The 17306-nt window shown below is 48.7% G+C and overlaps 3 protein-coding genes across 14 annotated transcripts in view; 2 read left to right on the forward strand and 1 right to left on the reverse strand.

Moving 5' to 3' along the window:
• The first annotated feature begins 22 nt into the window (after positions 1-22).
• LOC114796684 (kelch-like protein 23) lies at positions 23-3994 on the forward strand. The gene is given in 5 exon segments (XM_028991098.1): positions 23-211; positions 484-1698; positions 1785-1834; positions 1836-1938; positions 3144-3994. Coding segments are annotated over 4 exon segments (1674 nt in total). The 5' UTR covers positions 23-211; positions 484-488; the 3' UTR covers positions 3455-3994.
• A 429-nt stretch (positions 3995-4423) lies between these two features.
• LOC114796618 (methyltransferase-like protein 5) lies at positions 4424-6212 on the reverse strand. 2 transcript variants are annotated; one of them, XM_028990968.1, is made up of 8 exons: positions 6053-6212; positions 5498-5640; positions 5318-5432; positions 5051-5235; positions 4888-4970; positions 4757-4808; positions 4621-4670; positions 4424-4548 (listed from the first exon to the last, which is right to left on the reverse strand). In XM_028990968.1, the coding sequence occupies exons 1-8, from the start codon at positions 6085-6087 to the stop codon at positions 4507-4509; spliced, it is 705 nt and encodes a 234-aa protein (XP_028846801.1). In that variant the 5' UTR covers positions 6088-6212; the 3' UTR covers positions 4424-4506. The 2 variants fall into 2 exon arrangements, with proteins under 2 accessions (XP_028846801.1, XP_028846802.1); XM_028990969.1 differs by having other exon boundaries at positions 5048-5235; positions 6035-6169.
• Positions 5891-17306, forward strand: part of LOC114796616 (E3 ubiquitin-protein ligase ubr3) — a 31593-nt gene continuing 20177 nt past the window's right edge. For 3 of the 11 annotated variants that reach the window (XM_028990963.1, XM_028990964.1, XM_028990966.1), the window contains exons 1-22: positions 5892-6760; positions 6972-7111; positions 7406-7558; positions 7648-7791; positions 7868-7908; positions 7989-8055; positions 8129-8259; positions 8385-8622; positions 9309-9488; positions 10064-10197; positions 10803-10889; positions 10965-11030; positions 11405-11494; positions 12455-12583; positions 12666-12718; positions 12813-12946; positions 13030-13115; positions 13515-13656; positions 14073-14169; positions 15129-15270; positions 15583-15687; positions 16139-16309. In XM_028990963.1, the coding sequence (XP_028846796.1) occupies positions 6330-6760; positions 6972-7111; positions 7406-7558; positions 7648-7791; positions 7868-7908; positions 7989-8055; positions 8129-8259; positions 8385-8622; positions 9309-9488; positions 10064-10197; positions 10803-10889; positions 10965-11030; positions 11405-11494; positions 12455-12583; positions 12666-12718; positions 12813-12946; positions 13030-13115; positions 13515-13656; positions 14073-14169; positions 15129-15270; positions 15583-15687; positions 16139-16309 (2961 nt within the window). In that variant the 5' untranslated portion in view covers positions 5892-6329. Of the gene's footprint in view, positions 6761-6971; positions 7112-7405; positions 7559-7647; positions 7792-7867; positions 7909-7988; positions 8056-8128; positions 8260-8384; positions 8623-9308; positions 9489-10063; positions 10198-10802; positions 10890-10964; positions 11031-11404; positions 11495-12454; positions 12584-12665; positions 12719-12812; positions 12947-13029; positions 13116-13514; positions 13657-14072; positions 14170-15128; positions 15271-15582; positions 15688-16138; positions 16310-16627; positions 16661-17306 lie in introns of all 11 variants that reach the window. The other 8 variants (XM_028990959.1, XM_028990958.1, XM_028990957.1 and 5 more) reach the window with 5 other exon arrangements.

The raw sequence follows: 17306 nt of genomic DNA on the forward strand, positions 1-17306 counted from the left end.
TTAAACAAACCGCCCTGGTGGCAGAGAGCAGCGGCGCTCCCGGCCAGGCCAACATGGCCCTCCCTGCTCCTCCCTGCTCCTCCCTGCTCCGTCACGTCGCCGGCGTGGTGTACACAGAGACCAAAATAGGACGCGGCTCCGGGGCTAAATCCAGCCGCAGGCGGCCGGGGGGCTGCTGTTTAACCGGGACGGGAACCAGGCGCCGCCGCCGGTAAGTTCTTTTTTTTTTTTTTTTACGTTGTTGTTCGTTGTTTTTATTTTAATTTCTTAAAAAATGCACTTAACCCTAACCCAAATTCAGAATCTACGCATCGAGTGAAAATCACACAATAAATAAATGGTGAAAAATGGATGTGTGTCGATCATTATCAAGTGAAGTCATGTAAATGCTGTGATGAATAAAATGTTGTTTTTTTATGAATTGGACCATCGGACGGTTTTAAATGGTCTTTTTCTCCCGTATCTCCGCACCGTTCGCTGTAGCCAGAATGTCCTCGAAAGGCCATGAGCTCTACACCTATGACTTCTGTGACGCCGCCCATCCGGTGGAGCTGCTGAACATGCTCAGGGCCTTCTACCTCGGGGACCTCTTCACGGACGTCAGTCTGAAATGCTCCTCAGGCCAGGTCTTCCACTGCCACAAAGTGGTGCTGTCGGGGCGCAGCGCGTACTTCAAGGTCATGTTCACGCTGGACATGCGAGAACGGTCCACTCAGCTCATCAGCCTGCCTGGCGTAGATGCCGACATCCTGGAGGCCTTGGTGAACTACGCGTACACGTCCAGCGTGAGCATCACCCAGACCAACGTCCAGAGCCTGCTGGAAGCCGCAGATCTGCTGCAGTTCAGTACGGTCAAGCGGGCCTGCGAGGAGTTCCTCGTCCGTCTCCTGGACGTGGACAACTGCCTGGGCATGCACGCCTTCGCTGAGCATCACGTCTGCCCAGCACTGGAGAGGGAAGCCAGGAGACTGATGTTCAGCCGCTTTGAGGAGCTCATTCAGCAGGAGGAGTTTCTGGAGCTGAACGTGAAAGAGCTGATATCCATCCTGTCTGCGGAGAACCTCAACGTGTGGAAAGAAGAGGTGCTTATAGAAGCCATTGTGAAGTGGATCGCCCACGATCCACCCAGTCGGGTGCATGATGTCCAGGACCTGCTCCAATCTGTTAAGCTGGAAATGGATGAAGGGTTCTTCAGGGCCGCCGTGGACATCCAGAAAGACGAGAAATCCCTCAGCTCGCTGATCCTCCACAGCCTGAAGAGCAGCAGCGAGGAGTTCACCCTGAGCTGCAGGAAGCTGGGCTCCAGCATGTACGTCATCGGAGGATACTACTGGCACCCGCTGTCTGAGGTGCACATGTGGAACCCCGCATCCAACACGTGGCTCCAGGGCAAGAGCATGCCCGACCACGCCAGGGAGAGCTACAGCGTCTCGCTGCTGGGCCCCAACATCTACGTGACGGGGGGCTACAGGTCGGAGACCATCGAGGCCCTGGGCGACGTCTGGATCTACCACGCGGACGCCGACGAGTGGACGGAGGGCCGACCCATGCTCACGGCCAGGTACTACCACTGCTCCGTGGCTCTGCGCGGCTGCGTCTACGCCATCGGGGGCTACCGCGCCGGGGCTCCTGCCCGCCAGACCGAGTTTTACGACCCGCTGAAGAAGGAGTGGTTTCCTGCGGCCGACATGATCCAGGGTAGGAACCCTCGCGTCCTCTTCCTCTGGTTAGATGCTGTGTATTTGGTGGAACCCACGTCTGCCATTAGTGTGTTTCTTCTAAAGGGGTGGGCAACGCCACAGCCTGCGCCATGAACGACACGATTTACGTGACGGGGGGGGCACTACGGCCACAGGGGGAGCTGCACATACGAGAAGATCCAGGCGTACCAGGCCAACAGCAACGAGTGGAGCGTCGTCACCACGAGTCCTCATCCAGGTGACGTTTAAGATGACAGAGTCTTACTACTTTCGTACTAGTGGACAATTAGATCTAAAAAAAAAATAGAATTCGGTGAATATTTTCCACCCCAACCAAGTTTTTACTGTATTAATTCAGACACTGGACACTTTTTTTTGATCGGCTTGTAATTCTGACTTTAACAGAACAATCCTTCTTGTTTGAATTCATTTTAAATGCACTAGTACATGTGTCACGTTCCTAAGTCTAGGGGCCTCAGAAACGCAACAAGGGTGTGGAGAGGAGGAGGTCCACTGTTACACATGCAACCAAACAAACCATACAAACAGTGCTTTTATTTACAGTGTGCTAACAGGTTCAATAAGACAGAGGACTCAGGACAGCTAACCAACATCAAAACCGCCTAAAGGAAGGGATGGATAACAGCAGGGATAACTAAAACACGTACAAGTTACCAAAAACGGCACATGACAGGCTAACAGCTAACAGGCTAACAACAAAGGGTCTATCACACAAAGCAACAAGAAACACGAATGAGATCCTCAACGGAGCTCCATGCAGATCTCCGTGGACCCTGGGGACCTCCCAAAAGCATAAGGGCCTAGCAGACCCTGGGGACCTCCCGAACAGAATCCGAAGTCTCTTTAAATAGGTGGAGGTGACCAATGGCAGATGGAGCTGGTAGGCCTCAACTCCTCCCACGAAGTCAACCCAAAAAACACAGCCAGACACACAGAACACGTGGGAGCATACGTCCAGGGACGTAACAACATGAATAACGCTTGCAATTTTTACACTGTATGTTTTTCTTTGCATTGAACTATAATGAACTTTCTGCATTTAACTTTAACATTGTTGCTGTAGAAAAACTCTAATCTAATTCATTGTATTTACAGCATTTACCAGACGCCCTTATCCAGAGCGACTTACAATCAGTAGTTACAGGGACAGTCCCCCCCTGGAGACACTCAGGGTTAAGTGTCTTGCTCAGGGACACAATGGTAGTAAATAGGATTCGAACCCGGGTCTTCTGGTTCATAGGCGAGTGTCTAACCCGCTAGGCCACTACCACCCTTGCTCAGGGACACGATGGTAGTAAGTGGGATTTGAACCTGGGTCTTCTTCATAGGCGAGTGTGTTACCCACTAGGCTACCTCCACCTTCATTTGTATTACAAATGGCCTAAACAACATAAACAGAACTTCTATCTTTCTTTTTTTAAGAATACGGCCTCTGCTCTGTCTGCCTCAATAACAAGTTGTATCTGGTTGGCGGTCAGACGACCATCACGGACTGTTATGACCCCGAGAGGGACGAGTGGAGACAGATGTCCGTGATGAAGGAGAGGAGGATGGAGTGTGGCGCCGTCGTCATGAACGGCTGCATTTACGTCTCCGGGGGCTACTCCTACTCAAAGGGCACCTACCTGCAGAGCATGGAGAAGTACGACCCGGAGCTGGACACCTGGGAAATGGTGGGCAGCCTCCCCTCTGCTGCTCGATCCCACGGCTGCGTCGGCTTTTATGGCATTTAGAGTCGCACCAACGGGACCAAGGCGCTTACCGAACCTTCTGCTGCTTAATGGCACATGGAGATTCCTTATAGCCAACAGTCTTTTAAATACAGATTTTCTTCTGGAATGTGTGAAAATGTGGGCCACACAGTGGTCATGGGTTCGAGTCCCAGCTCTGGCCTTGTGTGTGTGGTGTATACACGCTCTCACCGTGTTGGCGCAGGTTTCCCCTCAACATCCAAAGGCCTGCACGCTAGATAAGCAGGCGACTTGCAGTTGTCCGTAGGTGTGTGTTTAATATGCGCCCTGTGCCAGGCTGGCGCCACGGCCCACGCCCGGTGTCCCAGGATGGGCTCCAGCTTCCGCAAGTTATGGAAAGTGAGTGCGTGATTGCCATGAATTTCCCCTATAATCTCCTTCAGTGAAATGATATGCACTGAATTGATTTAAGAGGGAAAGGAGCTCTGTGTATTGAATGATTAAAATGGAAATGAATGTATTCTTATGGGTATTAATGAGAAGATGGCATGGATTTGTGAATTAAATGTTTCCAGAACTGTTTTTGCATTTCATGCTCTATAAACACTGTACAAGATGTCCTTATCCAGAGCGCCTTACAGTCAGTAGTTACAGGGACAGTCCTCCCCTGGAGACACTCAGGGTTAAGTGTCTTGCTCAGGGACACAGTGGAAGTAAGTGGGGCTGAACCAGGGTCTTGTGGTTCATAGACGAGTGTTTGACCATCTAGTGTGAAAGTGAAGGTCATTGTGAGACACTGCAGCACAGCACACGGTGAAATGTGTCCTCTGTATTTAACATCACCCTCGGTGAGCAGTGACCAGCCATGACAGGCGCCCGGGGAGCAGTGTGTGGGGACGGGACCTTCATCAAGGGGACAACTGAACATCATGTACTAGCCTATTTTCCAATAGTGACAGAATAGAACAGAAGCAGAAACTCAATTTAAATCTTACTTAGAACACAAGACTGTTAAAAACAACAATTTCTTTATTACATTTTATTTACATTCCTTAGAAACCCTGCTTCTCATGTTATGGATCATGTTATGCATCTCATGTTATGGAGAACCGAATGAAGTCCACCTTGATGTCAACCTGCAATATGTAAAAAGATGGTTTAAGCTCCTGAATCATTTAAAATGCAACAAGATGTACAAAAATCCTTACTGATTTCTTCTTATGAAACTTATATGATGCAGGCAAGTCATATCTCAGCTCTAAGAAAAAGAAAACACCACAAAGAAGAGCATTGTCATTATGAAGAAGTTCATTATTAATACTGCACCGATTTTCTAAATGTTACCTGCTATTACTTCCATTTTCACCTTCCAGTCATTTGCCTTCTTCTGTATGTGCTGAAACGAAGGTGTTAATGGTGAGAAAAGCTCGTGCCGAAGGAAGAGGGAAACGTGCGAGTGGCGTGCGGAGCCCTACTTCTCGCGTCGACGTCTTGTGTAGAGAATACACGGCTGTTCTCGCCATGCTTATGGCCGTCTGGAGGAACTGCATGTCTATGCCTTGGTATGGAGCAGAATTTCGCACGTCAGCATCACACATTCCGAATGTTCCGTGAAGGCCGGCTTCGTTCGCTCACCACCTTGGTTGTGCTTCGTCCCAAAGGGCGGATTCATGATGACCGTATCAAACGTCTTTTCGTGCACCATCGACCCAAGAGAAGACACATCACACTGGACCATCTCAACGTTGGCGAGCTCGAATTCCTCACAGTTCCTTTTAAAAACGTCCAGAGCGTCTTGGTCGATGTCGAAGCCCACACACAGCCTGGAGAAATGAGATGCAGCACAGTGTAAAGCATCAGCTCATTCTGCTGCAAACCACCATGTCCTCGGTTCGAAGCCCATACCCCGCACGGAGCACCGCAGCCCCGACGCTCAGGACCCCGCAGCCGCAGCCCAGGTCCGCCACCAACTTGCCCCTGACGTCGTCGAACGTGTTGTGGATGGTGAACAGCATGCATCCTGCAGAGACAGCGGCGTGAAGGCCAGCTCGGTGGCCCGGGGGAGCGGGCCGTGCGGCGGATTACCTGCGATGTGCGGCCCGGTCGGGTACTGCTCCAGCAGGACCTTCGGCGCCTCGAACACGTCCAGCTGCTGGAGGAGGCTCTCCAGCTCCTTCAGCTTCATCGCAACAGAGAAGGGTCTGGCACCAGCACGACTCTCCGCGGAGCTACGATGAAAACAGTCCGGGTGAAAATGTTACACACGGACAGGTTCCGACCGACGTGGACGTGCAATTAATAATGGCAATATTTACTAGGAAGGATAGACATAACAAGTACACGGATCGTATCGTTTTACCGAGGTCACCAGGCAGATAAGAAATATGTCATTGCACAACTGCTCAGCTATAATTAACTTCCAAGGTTGCTTGTACGTGAAATTATCCGACACATACAGCTGTCTCGTGTATATCCAGGGACTTTAGTAAAATTAGAAGTCCATGGTCACGAAAGTGTGAGGACGACACAAACACAGCCTCAAGAGTTCGCTGAACTGTTACGCTCTTGGTCATTTTCCGCGTTTCGTTTGCTCAAACGTAGTTAAATAATCTTCTTCTTTACCCGTGTTTTCTTCTTTACCGTGTTTGCATTAAAATGTCGTGTGTCGCTTTCATTTCGAACCTCGATTGGTCTAAACAATCCGTGTCGATCTGGTGAACCGAGTCGAAAGATTCGACTCGCTCAGAAGCGGCTCCACCGGCCGCCGTAAAGTATCGCGAGAAAAAACGGGAACGCGGCAAGCGAGACCCAACGGGGCGACGATGCGCCTGCTTATCGCAACATATCGCGAGAGAACACGAGAGCACGGCGACAAGACAACAAAAATAAATTGGGCACAACAACTCCAGAGTTCACCATGGCGGCGTCGACGCAGCGCCGGGACAAGAAGACGACGGCCGCGCTGCTGAAGACGGAGCTGGCCCGGACTGACAACAGCTCCGGCGTCCGGGGGCTCCAGGAGCTCCTCGACGCCGTCCTCAGCCCCGAGGAGTCCGCGGCGGACGCCGAGGCCCTGGACTGGTGCAAGCACCTGCTGGCGGGAGGGGACAGCTTCGAGGACTTCTGCAAGACGGTCCGCTCGTACGACAACGCCGCCCTGTGCGGCCTGGTGTGGACCGCCAACTTCGTGGCGTACCGCTGCCGGACGTGCGGCATCTCGCCGTGCATGTCGCTGTGCGCCGAGTGCTTCAACCACGGCGACCACACGGGCCACGACTTCAACATGTTCCGGAGCCAGGCCGGCGGGGCCTGCGACTGCGGGGACAGTAATGTCATGCGGGAGAGCGGGTAGGGTCGTGTCCCCAGGAGCGTTCCTGCTTTGTTCATGTGTAATTAACGGCCAGCTAATCTTTTTAAATAATAATAATAATGACGCCGCGCTGTCCCCTAACTGTCGCTACCAAAACATGACTAAACAATGGCAGGGTCACACACACACACACACACACATGGGACATGGCAGCAGGCTTTTACCCTGTAAACGTGTCCCATCTGGCAGGTTCTGTCGGCGGCACCGATTAAAGACCGGCGAGGACGTCCCTTCAGTCCCGAGGGAGCTGCTGCTGATGTCGGAGATGGTCCTTCCGCGCTTCATCATCTGCATCATACAGCACCTGAGGGACGGCTACGCCGAGCCAGGTACGGGCTACGATTCTGGAGTGGTGGGACCTTTTAAAGAGGGCTGGTAGTAGCCTAGTGGGTATGAACCAGAAGACCCAGGTTCAAATCCCGCTTACTGCCAGCGTGTCCCTGAGCAAGACACTTAACCCTAAATTGCTCCAGGTAGACTGTCCCCTGAAACTACTGATTGTAAGTCGCTCTGGGTAAGGGCGTCTGATAAATGCTGTAAATGTAAATGTAAAGATTTAGGGCTCAGTCTGTTTTTTTTTTTTTTTTTTTTTTTTATCTTCGTGCTCTTATCTACAAACCCAGATGGATCATCTGAGCGGGATCTGCAGAAGGTACTTCAACAGCTGGAGCTCCACATCTCCTTTCTAGAAGAGCTGACTAAGATGGGCGGGGCCATGAGAACCGTCCTGACCAAGATCCTGACCAATCAGCAGACGTTCAGAGAACTGAGCATGGGTACGTGTCGTAACTTCTGGAATTGTGAGCTTCCATGTGCCGTTTCGTTGCCGTTTCGTACATATTTTATTAATGTTACCCAAACTCAGGCCAGGAAGAGAACGTGTATGCAAAGAGGAACTATGAGAAGTACCTGTCGGCTCTGAGGAGCTCTGGATTGGCCTCCGTGGAGGAGAAGGGGGCGTCGGCTGACAGCGGCTCAGGGGGCGGAGCCGCGGCCCTCGGCTCACTGGGTGAGAATTATTTTACTGAAATGTGAAATTTTGCGGCTGTGCGGCTTTTAAATGACATTTTCTCAACGTTTTTCAGGAGCCACCGCTGCAGCCAGCCCAGATCCTTCCAGCAAGGAGGTACTTGTGCAGAGCAGGTCTCGGAATGTTGCCTGTATGTCATGCGTTAGTTGGACCAACCAGTGTGTCTCCTGTCCCAGGAGGACCAGTACGGCGGCCAGAACGTCGGCCAGAGGAAGAGGGTGAAGCTGACCAGCAGTACCAAAGGCAAGACATGTCACCCGACCTCACTGCTTCATGTCCCATCTACTGTCTTACCACCTCTGTCTCGCTTCCCCAGATCCGTCCATTATGGACACTCTGAAGCATAAGTGTTTTTTAGAGGAACTGCTCTTCTGGACGATAAAGTATGAGTTTCCTCAGAAGATGGTCACTTTTTTACTCAACATGTTACCTGACCAAGACTACAAGGTATTTATTTAGGTATTTATAAGGTATAGTTCTTAAGAATAGAATGGTCACCTAATTTCTTGAATCCTGCATAGTAACTGCTGCCCAATGCCATGGAATTCCCGTCTCGCTCCTCTCCTTCCCAGATCACCTTCACTAAAACATTTGTTCAGCATTACGCGTTCATCATGAAGACCCTGATGAAGAGTCACGAGTCCGACACCATGTCCAATCGCATCGTCCACATCAGCGTTCAGCTTTTCAGCAACGAGGAGCTGGCGCGCCACGTCACCGAGGAGTGCCAGCTGCTCGACGTCATGGTCACCGTCCTGCTGTACATGATGGAGAGCTGCCTTATTCGGAGTGAGCTCCAAGGTCAGGGAGGCAAGTGCTGGACAAATTCCTTTATTAATGTCCAGTACTTCTGAAATGTTGCTATGTTATTGTAGTCTGTCATGCCCATATAATCATATTATTATTAGTATTATTAATTTAAGTATTTACCACGATAAATCAAATGTGTTTTGCTGCATAGAAACCAAACCTGGAGTCATAATTCGTAGGGGTGTGTATTGGCAAGGATCTCCCGATACAATACGATTATTCCACCATATTTTGTGATACTGTACGTATTGCGATACTCTACGGCTGACTGAAAATGTGCCGTGTGCGACCTGGCTGGACCACATTACATTAATACAACATAACGCAGAATTTAATTTTGACTAAACTTGTATACAAAAATATCGACACACCCCACTAATAATCAGTTTGAAGTTTTTGTTTGTCATTTCTATAATTCTACAGTTGCAGCACATTTAACCCTCCATAACCAAAGCCGCGTAATGTGCTGCCTCAGCAGAGCATTAGACAGGCGGGTGTCGCCGTTGCACAACTTCACCCGCGCAGATTCTCTAAAGCTGTCAATGTTTCCAAATGTTGTCCGCGCTTCTGGAACTAAGATGCTCTGTTCATCCCGTTGGACCCGACTCAGAGGTCCCGCTGGTGACTTAAACATTACGCGCTGCGGCCTCCTGTTAATAACCGAGCCACGTTTCTTTTTCCCTCAGACGAAGAGAACAGCCACCACGTGGTGGTCAACTGCGGCGAGGCTCTTCTCAAGAACAACACCTACTGGCCTTTAGTTAGCGATTTTATTAATATTCTCTCACACCAAAGTGTAGCAAAGAGGTTCCTGGAGGACCACTCCCTGCTCATGCTGTGGATGAGCTTCGTGTCCTTCTTTCAAGGTCAGTCACCGCGGTCACGGTCTCACACCGAGGGTGGCCAATCGCAGCTTTTTACACTTTACAGAAATAAAACACAAGAAAATATATGTTGTGACTGTAAATATGCAATGTGCAAAATAAGGTCATAGGTCAAGGACGTGAAATTTTTTGGAAAAGCGTTTTTCTTTTTCCCAAATTGGCCTGGACCAGACTGACCTCCTCGAAAAAAGGGTTTGACCCTTGTTGTACCTGCCCCACAGTTCCAGATCTACTACGCCGAGTGATGGATATTTTTAGGCACACGGGGGAGCCGGGTTGCATTAAGATGCAGCCGTGTAGTCCACCGCGACACTAACTGACCAGGTCTGAAAGCGGTGGTCTCAGGCTGTGGGGTCGGAACAGAGGTCCTGTTTTATTCATTAGATCAGTGTCTCGGGACGTCGGGGAAGTCTGGGTCGTCTTGTCTCCTCGGTTGTTGCTATAAATAGCAGTGTGGCCCAGAGTGTCCTCTTACCGCGGCAGCATCCTGGCCGTCTGACACGAGTCGCGATTGATTCTCCGTTTGAAATGGACTTTAGAAGACGCTCTTTTGGCAGGGATGAACCTGAACAAGCGGGAGCTGAACGAGCACGTGGAGTTCGAGTCGCAGACGTACTACGCAGCATTCGCCGCCGAGCTGGAGGCCTGCGCCCAGCCCATGTGGGGTCTGCTGACGCACTGCAAAGTCAAAGTACGAACAAACCACAACCCACAGTGTCTGGCTCATCCGAGCAATGCCATTCTAGAAAAATCGAAAGGCCTGAGATTCTACCTCAGATTCTGTCTAAAGCGATTTCTTTATTGCTGAAGAAATGACGCTGTGCATGCAGTTCCCTGCATGGTGAAGAAAAGCGAAATATACGGTGCCAGACCAAAGCTCGGGCCGTTTAATGGGTGGTAGTAGCCTAGTGGGTAACACACTCGCCTGTGAACCAGGAGACCCAGGTTCAAATCCCATTTACTACCATTGTGTCCCTGAGCAAGACACTTAACCCTAAGTTGCTCCAGGGACACTGTCCCTGTAATACTGATTGTAAGTCGCTCTGGATAAGGGCGTCTGATAAATGCTGTAAATGTAAATGTAAATGTAATGGCAGACTTGCAGTTTGAAAACATGAGAGATTTCGAAATGCTGCTCAGAGCAGTGTTTAGTATTTAGTTGATGATCCACTTTGATCTGATTAGCTTGCAAATGCATGTTTGGAATCACTGTGTTAAAAAGGCCAGAAAGAAACCCGGATCTTGTTCATAACCCTGCGTTTTTATAGATCCTGGTGTGTTTTTCCTCCTCCGCAGGAAACGCAGGATTACACAAAAACCGTAGTTCGCTACTGCCTGGATGCTCTGCAGATTTGGTTCGACAACATCGGCTTTGTGGACGAGGTACTGTGCTGTGTGTGCTGGGGTTATTTGCTGGCGTTCATCTTTAAAGCCATTTTTGTCCGTTTCTCCATTTAGCCGGCGCCCAATCAGGTGACGTTTCACCTACCGCTCCACCGCTATTATGCCATGTTTCTCAGCAAGGTATGGTTCTCTATATTCATGGCGTAGCACAATGATAATATGTGTGTATATATGTATTAGAGGTGTGAACCTTCACTGGTCTCACGATTCAATTCAATTACGATGATCACGATGCAGCTCGTTCATTTTTATACTTCACATTATGTTTTCAAATACGTCAGTGAGTTGAGAGTTAAGTCCTCGTTCACACGGCAACGTCATTATGATATTATGTTCTGCATCGATTATGATCTTCATTTCAACACCCCTAGTATGTATGTATGTGTTTTTTTGTGTGTGTGTGTGTGTATCTATATACAAAAACTCTGTAGCAGTACATCAATCTTCACACATATCTTAATATCTAAACATAAACATCACCGTGCATATTTCAGGGGGTGAAGTGCCAAGGGCTGGACCTGGATAGTCTGCTCCCAGATCAAGAGACGCTGATGAAGATCATGGTCCACCCACTTCAGATTCAGGTAGAGTGCTTCTGTTGCAGCGGTATTACAAAAGCAGTGTGTGAAGTGATAATCGTTGTGATAGACTGCGGCGCAGCACACGTGCACACAGTGAATGGTGTCCTCTGCTTTTAACCATCACCCTTGGTGAGCAGTGGGCAGCCATGACCGGCACCCAGGGAGCAGTGTGTGGGGACGGTGTCTTGTTCAGGACTCGACCCGGCAACCTTCTAATTACGGGGCCACTTCCTTAAACGCCTAAGCCACCACTGCCCCTACCTTGACCTACGTGGCACCTTGATTGCTCGGGATTTGAACCCACAACCTTCTGATTTCAATTTCCGAGCATGTTTTCCTGACAAGTTGGGCCTTATCAGGGCTCTTAGTTTTGTAAACTCAAAATTCTATAGAAATCGAACGTGAATTGCTGGTGTCGTCCTCTTGTAAGTCGCTTTGGATAAAAGCGTCTGCAAAGTAAAGTAAAGTAAAGTGATTACGAGTCCGCTTCCTCACCGCCTTGGCCAACCACTGCCCACCAACCTAGATATGTATTACACTTCTGCTAAGTAAAGTAAAGTAAAGTAAAGTGATTACGAGTCCGCTTCCTCACCGCCTTGGCCAACCACTGCCCACCAACCTAGATATGTATTACACTTCTGCTAAGTAAAGTAAAGTAAAGTAAAGTAAAGTGATTACGAGTCCGCTTCCTCACCGCCTTGGCCAACCACTGCCCACCAACCTAGATATGTATTACACTTCTGCTAAGTAAAGTAAAGTAAAGTAAAGTAAAGTGATTACGAGTCCGCTTCCTCACCGCCTTGGCCAACCACTGCCCACCAACCTAGATATGTATTACACTTCTGCTAAGTAAAGTAAAGTAAAGTAAAGTAAAGTGATTACGAGTCCGCTTCCTCACCGCCTTGGCCAACCACTGCCCACCAACCTAGATATGTATTACACTTCTTTTTTCACTTTTCACAGGCAAGTCTGTCTGAGATCCACAGTAACATGTGGGTGAGAAACGGCTTGCAGATTAAAGGACAGGCAATGACCTACGTCCAGTCCCACTTCTGCAACTCCATGATTGACCCAGACATCTACCTGCTGCAGGTAACCTGCCACAGACTTGTAGCTTTGTGGCGGGCAGCTAACACGGCTGTCATGATGTTGAACTCGGGATGTGTCTTCGCAGGTCTGTGCCTCTCAGCTGGATCCAGATTACTTCATTTCGTCAGTGTTTGAAAGGTACCCTCGACTTTCTCTGTTGCCCGTGTGGGTGTCTGCAGATGCGTGAACACCGCGAGAACTTCAGCGGTGGCCTTTTTAAACGAACCTGCAGGTTTAAAGTTGTGGATTTGCTGACCATGGCCTCTCAGCACCAGAACAACGCGCTGGACTCTGAGCAGGAGCGGCCCATGCTGGAGGGAGCCCTCACCTTCCTCGTCATACTGTGCAGCCTTCGCCTGCACCTGGGTAGGAGGGGACGAGCGTCTCGCCGCTTTTTCATTTTCGCACCTGACCTTGCGTTTACAGCGCCGTTACGTCCCCTCTCTCAGGTATGTCCGATGACGAGATCCTCCGAGCTGAGATGGTTTCCCAGCTGTGCATGAATGACCGCACCCACAGTGCCCTTCTTGACCTTGTATCCTTAGTCTTATATTAATAATAATTAATAATCATTTTTTAACAACTGTGCAAATATAAAATGACTAGCAGAAGTTCCTGCTTTTTTCGTGTCTGGTTTTCCTGTCCTGTAAAATATATTGGATTTATTTTTACATTTTTGCTTACCTGTTGGTCTATGTTATCTGTTCTAATCACTATTATCCATGGACTCGTTTTGTGGCTGTAAACCTCGAATCGTCTGGAACGTAGTACAACCATTGTACTACTGAACTCTAAAATCCTCTGGACGTTGGAGTAGCTTTGTTTTCACAATGTGTACGTTTAAAGCTACCGCCGTAGAGAGGAACCCGCATCCGTCTCACTTTGGTCCCACATATGTAGGTTTGCATGTTCTCCTTGATGAGTTCTCCAACAGATACCGGAGAACCCCAACCCCAAGAGCGGCATTGTGCCAGGCAGTTGCAGCTTTGAGGAGATGCTGTCGGCTGTAGCGGATTTTAAAGCACCCGTGTTCGAGCCCGGGGGCTCCATGCAGCAGGGAATGTACACACCGAAAGGTAAAAGCACTCCACTGCCAGACAATGCCAGTGAACACCAGACGTGCTTTACAAGATAAAAGCATTTTTGGATGTGCACCAGACTATTCATTAGCTTGTTTTACCTCCCGAGAGCCTGAAGAGGGCAGTGGTGTGCTGCGTTTGGTGGAATTATAGACCCCCTTGTGTTTTTTGGTCTTTTTCTGCCTCGTTATTGCCCTGTCCTGTCTGCATTCTGCAACCTGATGTTTCTACTGTAGGCTGTGCACTTAGCGCGGTTTTTGTAGTTTACTGACCTCCGGTTCTCTGGCATCCTCTAATGTGACCAAAACGCATCTGTGCCAATGGGAGGTTGTTCGTGTTTATTGCCACTTGAGGGCAGTTGAGCACAACATTGTGCAAGAAAAGCTGAAAAATGCCGCTCTCTTGCCCTGCAGCTGAAGTTTGGGAGAAGGAGTTCGACCCCATCATGGTGATTCTGCGCACGGTGTATCGGAGGGACGTGCAGTCGGCCATGGACCGATACTCTGCATTGTGAGTCATTTCGGGGATATGGATGAATCCAGTCCTTCATGTGCGTGGGTTTAGTAATATATTTACTTCATGTTGCTGGAAATAAAATGGAAAAAACAATGTTCTACAAGGTCACGGTTCACACCTGACCTTCAGGACCTCCAAAGCTCAGATGCTCTCAGGTAACACAGCCTGGTTCCAATTAGCTGACTGTCAGGGATGATCAATATTTTCAGGCCTGGGTCTAATAGAAGTGGTGGGGAAAAGCTTTCCATATTCCATCCGCTTTGTGCTGGGCTGAAGAAAGACGGATGTGAGCCTTCTCCTGAAGTTGATTTATTGTCTGGCTGTTCACTGAAATAGTATAGTCCATTCCATTTTTCGTCCAGAGCTCAATTCATGTATTTATTTTGCCAAATTCAAAAGGGTCCCTATTTAAAAACAACAATTTATGTCCCATTGATAATAAGCTATTTAAGTCTATTTTGATCAGGTTTGTCTCATTATAAATTAAAAAACACTGAATGCACTGCTGCAATATTACCAGATGCAAGTTTCCAGCACATTTAAATTTCAAAACCTTTCAGCTGGTAATGTTCTGCACTTCTGCATTTTGTAAAAATGGTAATGTTTTTAATTCCAACCATCCTGGCTGAACTTTAATTCTTCCGCCGTTTAAAGGAAGAGCAGCCTGCCATGTAGGGCGGAGTTTTATCTCTTGTAAGGACGTTTCCTCCATCAGCACTGGATGGCACGTTTCTGTGCACTGTCACGATGATGGCCTGCCTGTCAGACGGAACAGAATAGAGGACCTGTTGTCCTTTAAATGTTAATGGGGTCAATGATGGTGCCGAACCTTCGCCATAATGTTTGTCTAAATATTTCCATTGCTACAGTGACTTATGCCTTTTTTTATTGTTTAATATGTTCTTACGGTGTTCTGTTCAGTGCTTCAGATGTCTTGTCGTGTGTTGGTACAGTTTAAAGCAATCTGGACTTCACTCCGGGAACCCGTGGCCGCCTTACAAAGAGCGGACGGCTCTCCACCCGTGCTACGAGGGCTTGGTCCGGCTGCTGCACTGCAAGACGCTGCACATCGTCATTTTCACCCTGCTTTACAAGGTGCATCTTCCCTCTGCGGTGACCCATGCCGTTCCTTTTTATTGCAGAGGGTGCCAGGAATCCATTTATAAACCGAATATTTCGTATCAGGAGAAAAAACAAAGTAACAGCAGCTTTGCATTTTCATTTTGAATTCTTTTTTTTTCTTTCGCTACAGCAGTTCCCTGCTTTAGTCTGGGTCGTTACACCTCTCATTACCCACCACGCTTTGGCCAACATTCACACAGCATGCTTACCTGACTGGATGTTAAAGCTCTAAAGGATGGAATTTTGAGTTTTCATGCAACGTGTGTGTGTCTGTGTGTGCTTCAGATCTGGATGGACCATCAGAACATGTCTGAACACGTGCTGTGCATGGTGCTGTACCTGATAGAACTTGGCCTGGACAGCCAGGTGCAGGATGGGCCTGGTGAGGAGGTACAGTGCTTTTCACTCATTTTACAGGTGGCTTACACCAGACACTAGACTAGTTCCGGGGAAGGTCAGACAGTCTGTAAAGGATACACCTCATGCACCGCTGGTTTCATGAGAATTGACGTGCAGGTTATCAATTTTAGTGTTGGTAGTGGTGTGGGGGGGTATTAGGAGTGTAGAGAATGGAAAGAAACAGAGGAGAAAGGTGATGGACACTGTGCTACACCTGGGCGTGCCACATAGGCAACTCATTAAATCCTCCATAACCAGAAAGTAGGGGGTTTAAGAGCTGTTATTCATGCCTACGGTTAATCTTGGGGTCAGAAATAATTACAGGTTAACATAAAAGTCTGGGAGGGCTGTCAATTTCTCCTCTCCAACATACAAAACTAGTAGTTGTTTCTCATTATCTGCTCAGTAAATCTGGCCTTTAATGTGGTGTAATGTGGTCCAGGTACCCTGCATTGAGGAGAACTGCCATGACAGCTGGTTCCCCAGCACCAACCTCCTCGCCAACCTTCACCACGTCATCAACTACGTGCGGGTGAGGGTCCCTGAGACGGCCCCCGAGGTGAAACGAGAACCTCCACCAAGCACCAGTGAAGACACCTCCACGTTCAGCCAGGTCTTTATTCACAACAGATGACATGCTGCCTAGTCCAAGGCGGCCCAAAGTATACATTTGCATCAAAACACAATTGCATATATTGACGAGCACATAATATATTATGCATTGTGCATTTAAGAAATGATTCCAGAAATTGATCGTCCATCTGTGAGTTCAGGTTCCGTTCCTTTGTCCTGATTTTTTTTTTTGCTTTTGAGGAGTGTGGAGATCTGATTGCTGAGATGAGATGCCCTGGCGGTGTGTGTGTGTGTGTGTGTGTGTGTGGGTTTGGTTGTTCTTCACTGTGGTCTGTGGTTTTGTTTTGTTTTTTTGCAGAGCTCCAGGCGCCTGTCGGGGAATTGGAGAGAGGTAGCTGATACTGTGTCTGCCTTGTCCTCAGTTACTGTGATGTTTAGTGATCAGGAGGCCATCTTTTGACCTTCTCCTCATATGGTGTATAACATCTGCTAAGTGCTTAGCGGTGTGTGTGTGTGTGTGTGTGTTTCATTTGAGCCAGACTCATAAATCCTGACAATTGTTCTGAGCTAGCCTGCTTTGATCTGGAGCCTTGTACCTTCAGAGTGCTCAGACTAATTAAGTGTTAAATGCAGTGTTTGGGTGAGGCCCGTTCTTAACCGCATGTCAGCCTGATTGATGCCGCTGTGGCCACGCCGTGACGGATGGGCGTTTAACAGCTCCCCGGTCGGGTCAGGTCAATGCTCTGCTCATCAGACATATTTCACATTAACCGCTCCTCCGCATACGGGCCGCTTCTCCAAGGATGTCTGGCTTCATAATCGCAGATCAGTTGGATGCTTGAAGGATCTGCCACCTCGGAGAGAAATATAGCCACCACAGAACATGTCAGAGTAAACATGGCTGTACTTTATTCCTGGATTCTGATGCTCCACAGACTATACCAGGGGTGTCATTAGAAGTGATTTCGAAGTGTCTAGTGTTAGTAGGGTCATGATCCCCACAAAAACCAGATCCAGCCAATATAACCAGCCCAGTA

This window comes from Denticeps clupeoides, chromosome 9 (assembly GCF_900700375.1).
Source record: "Denticeps clupeoides chromosome 9, fDenClu1.1, whole genome shotgun sequence".
NCBI classification, from domain to species: domain Eukaryota; kingdom Metazoa; phylum Chordata; class Actinopteri; order Clupeiformes; family Denticipitidae; genus Denticeps; species Denticeps clupeoides.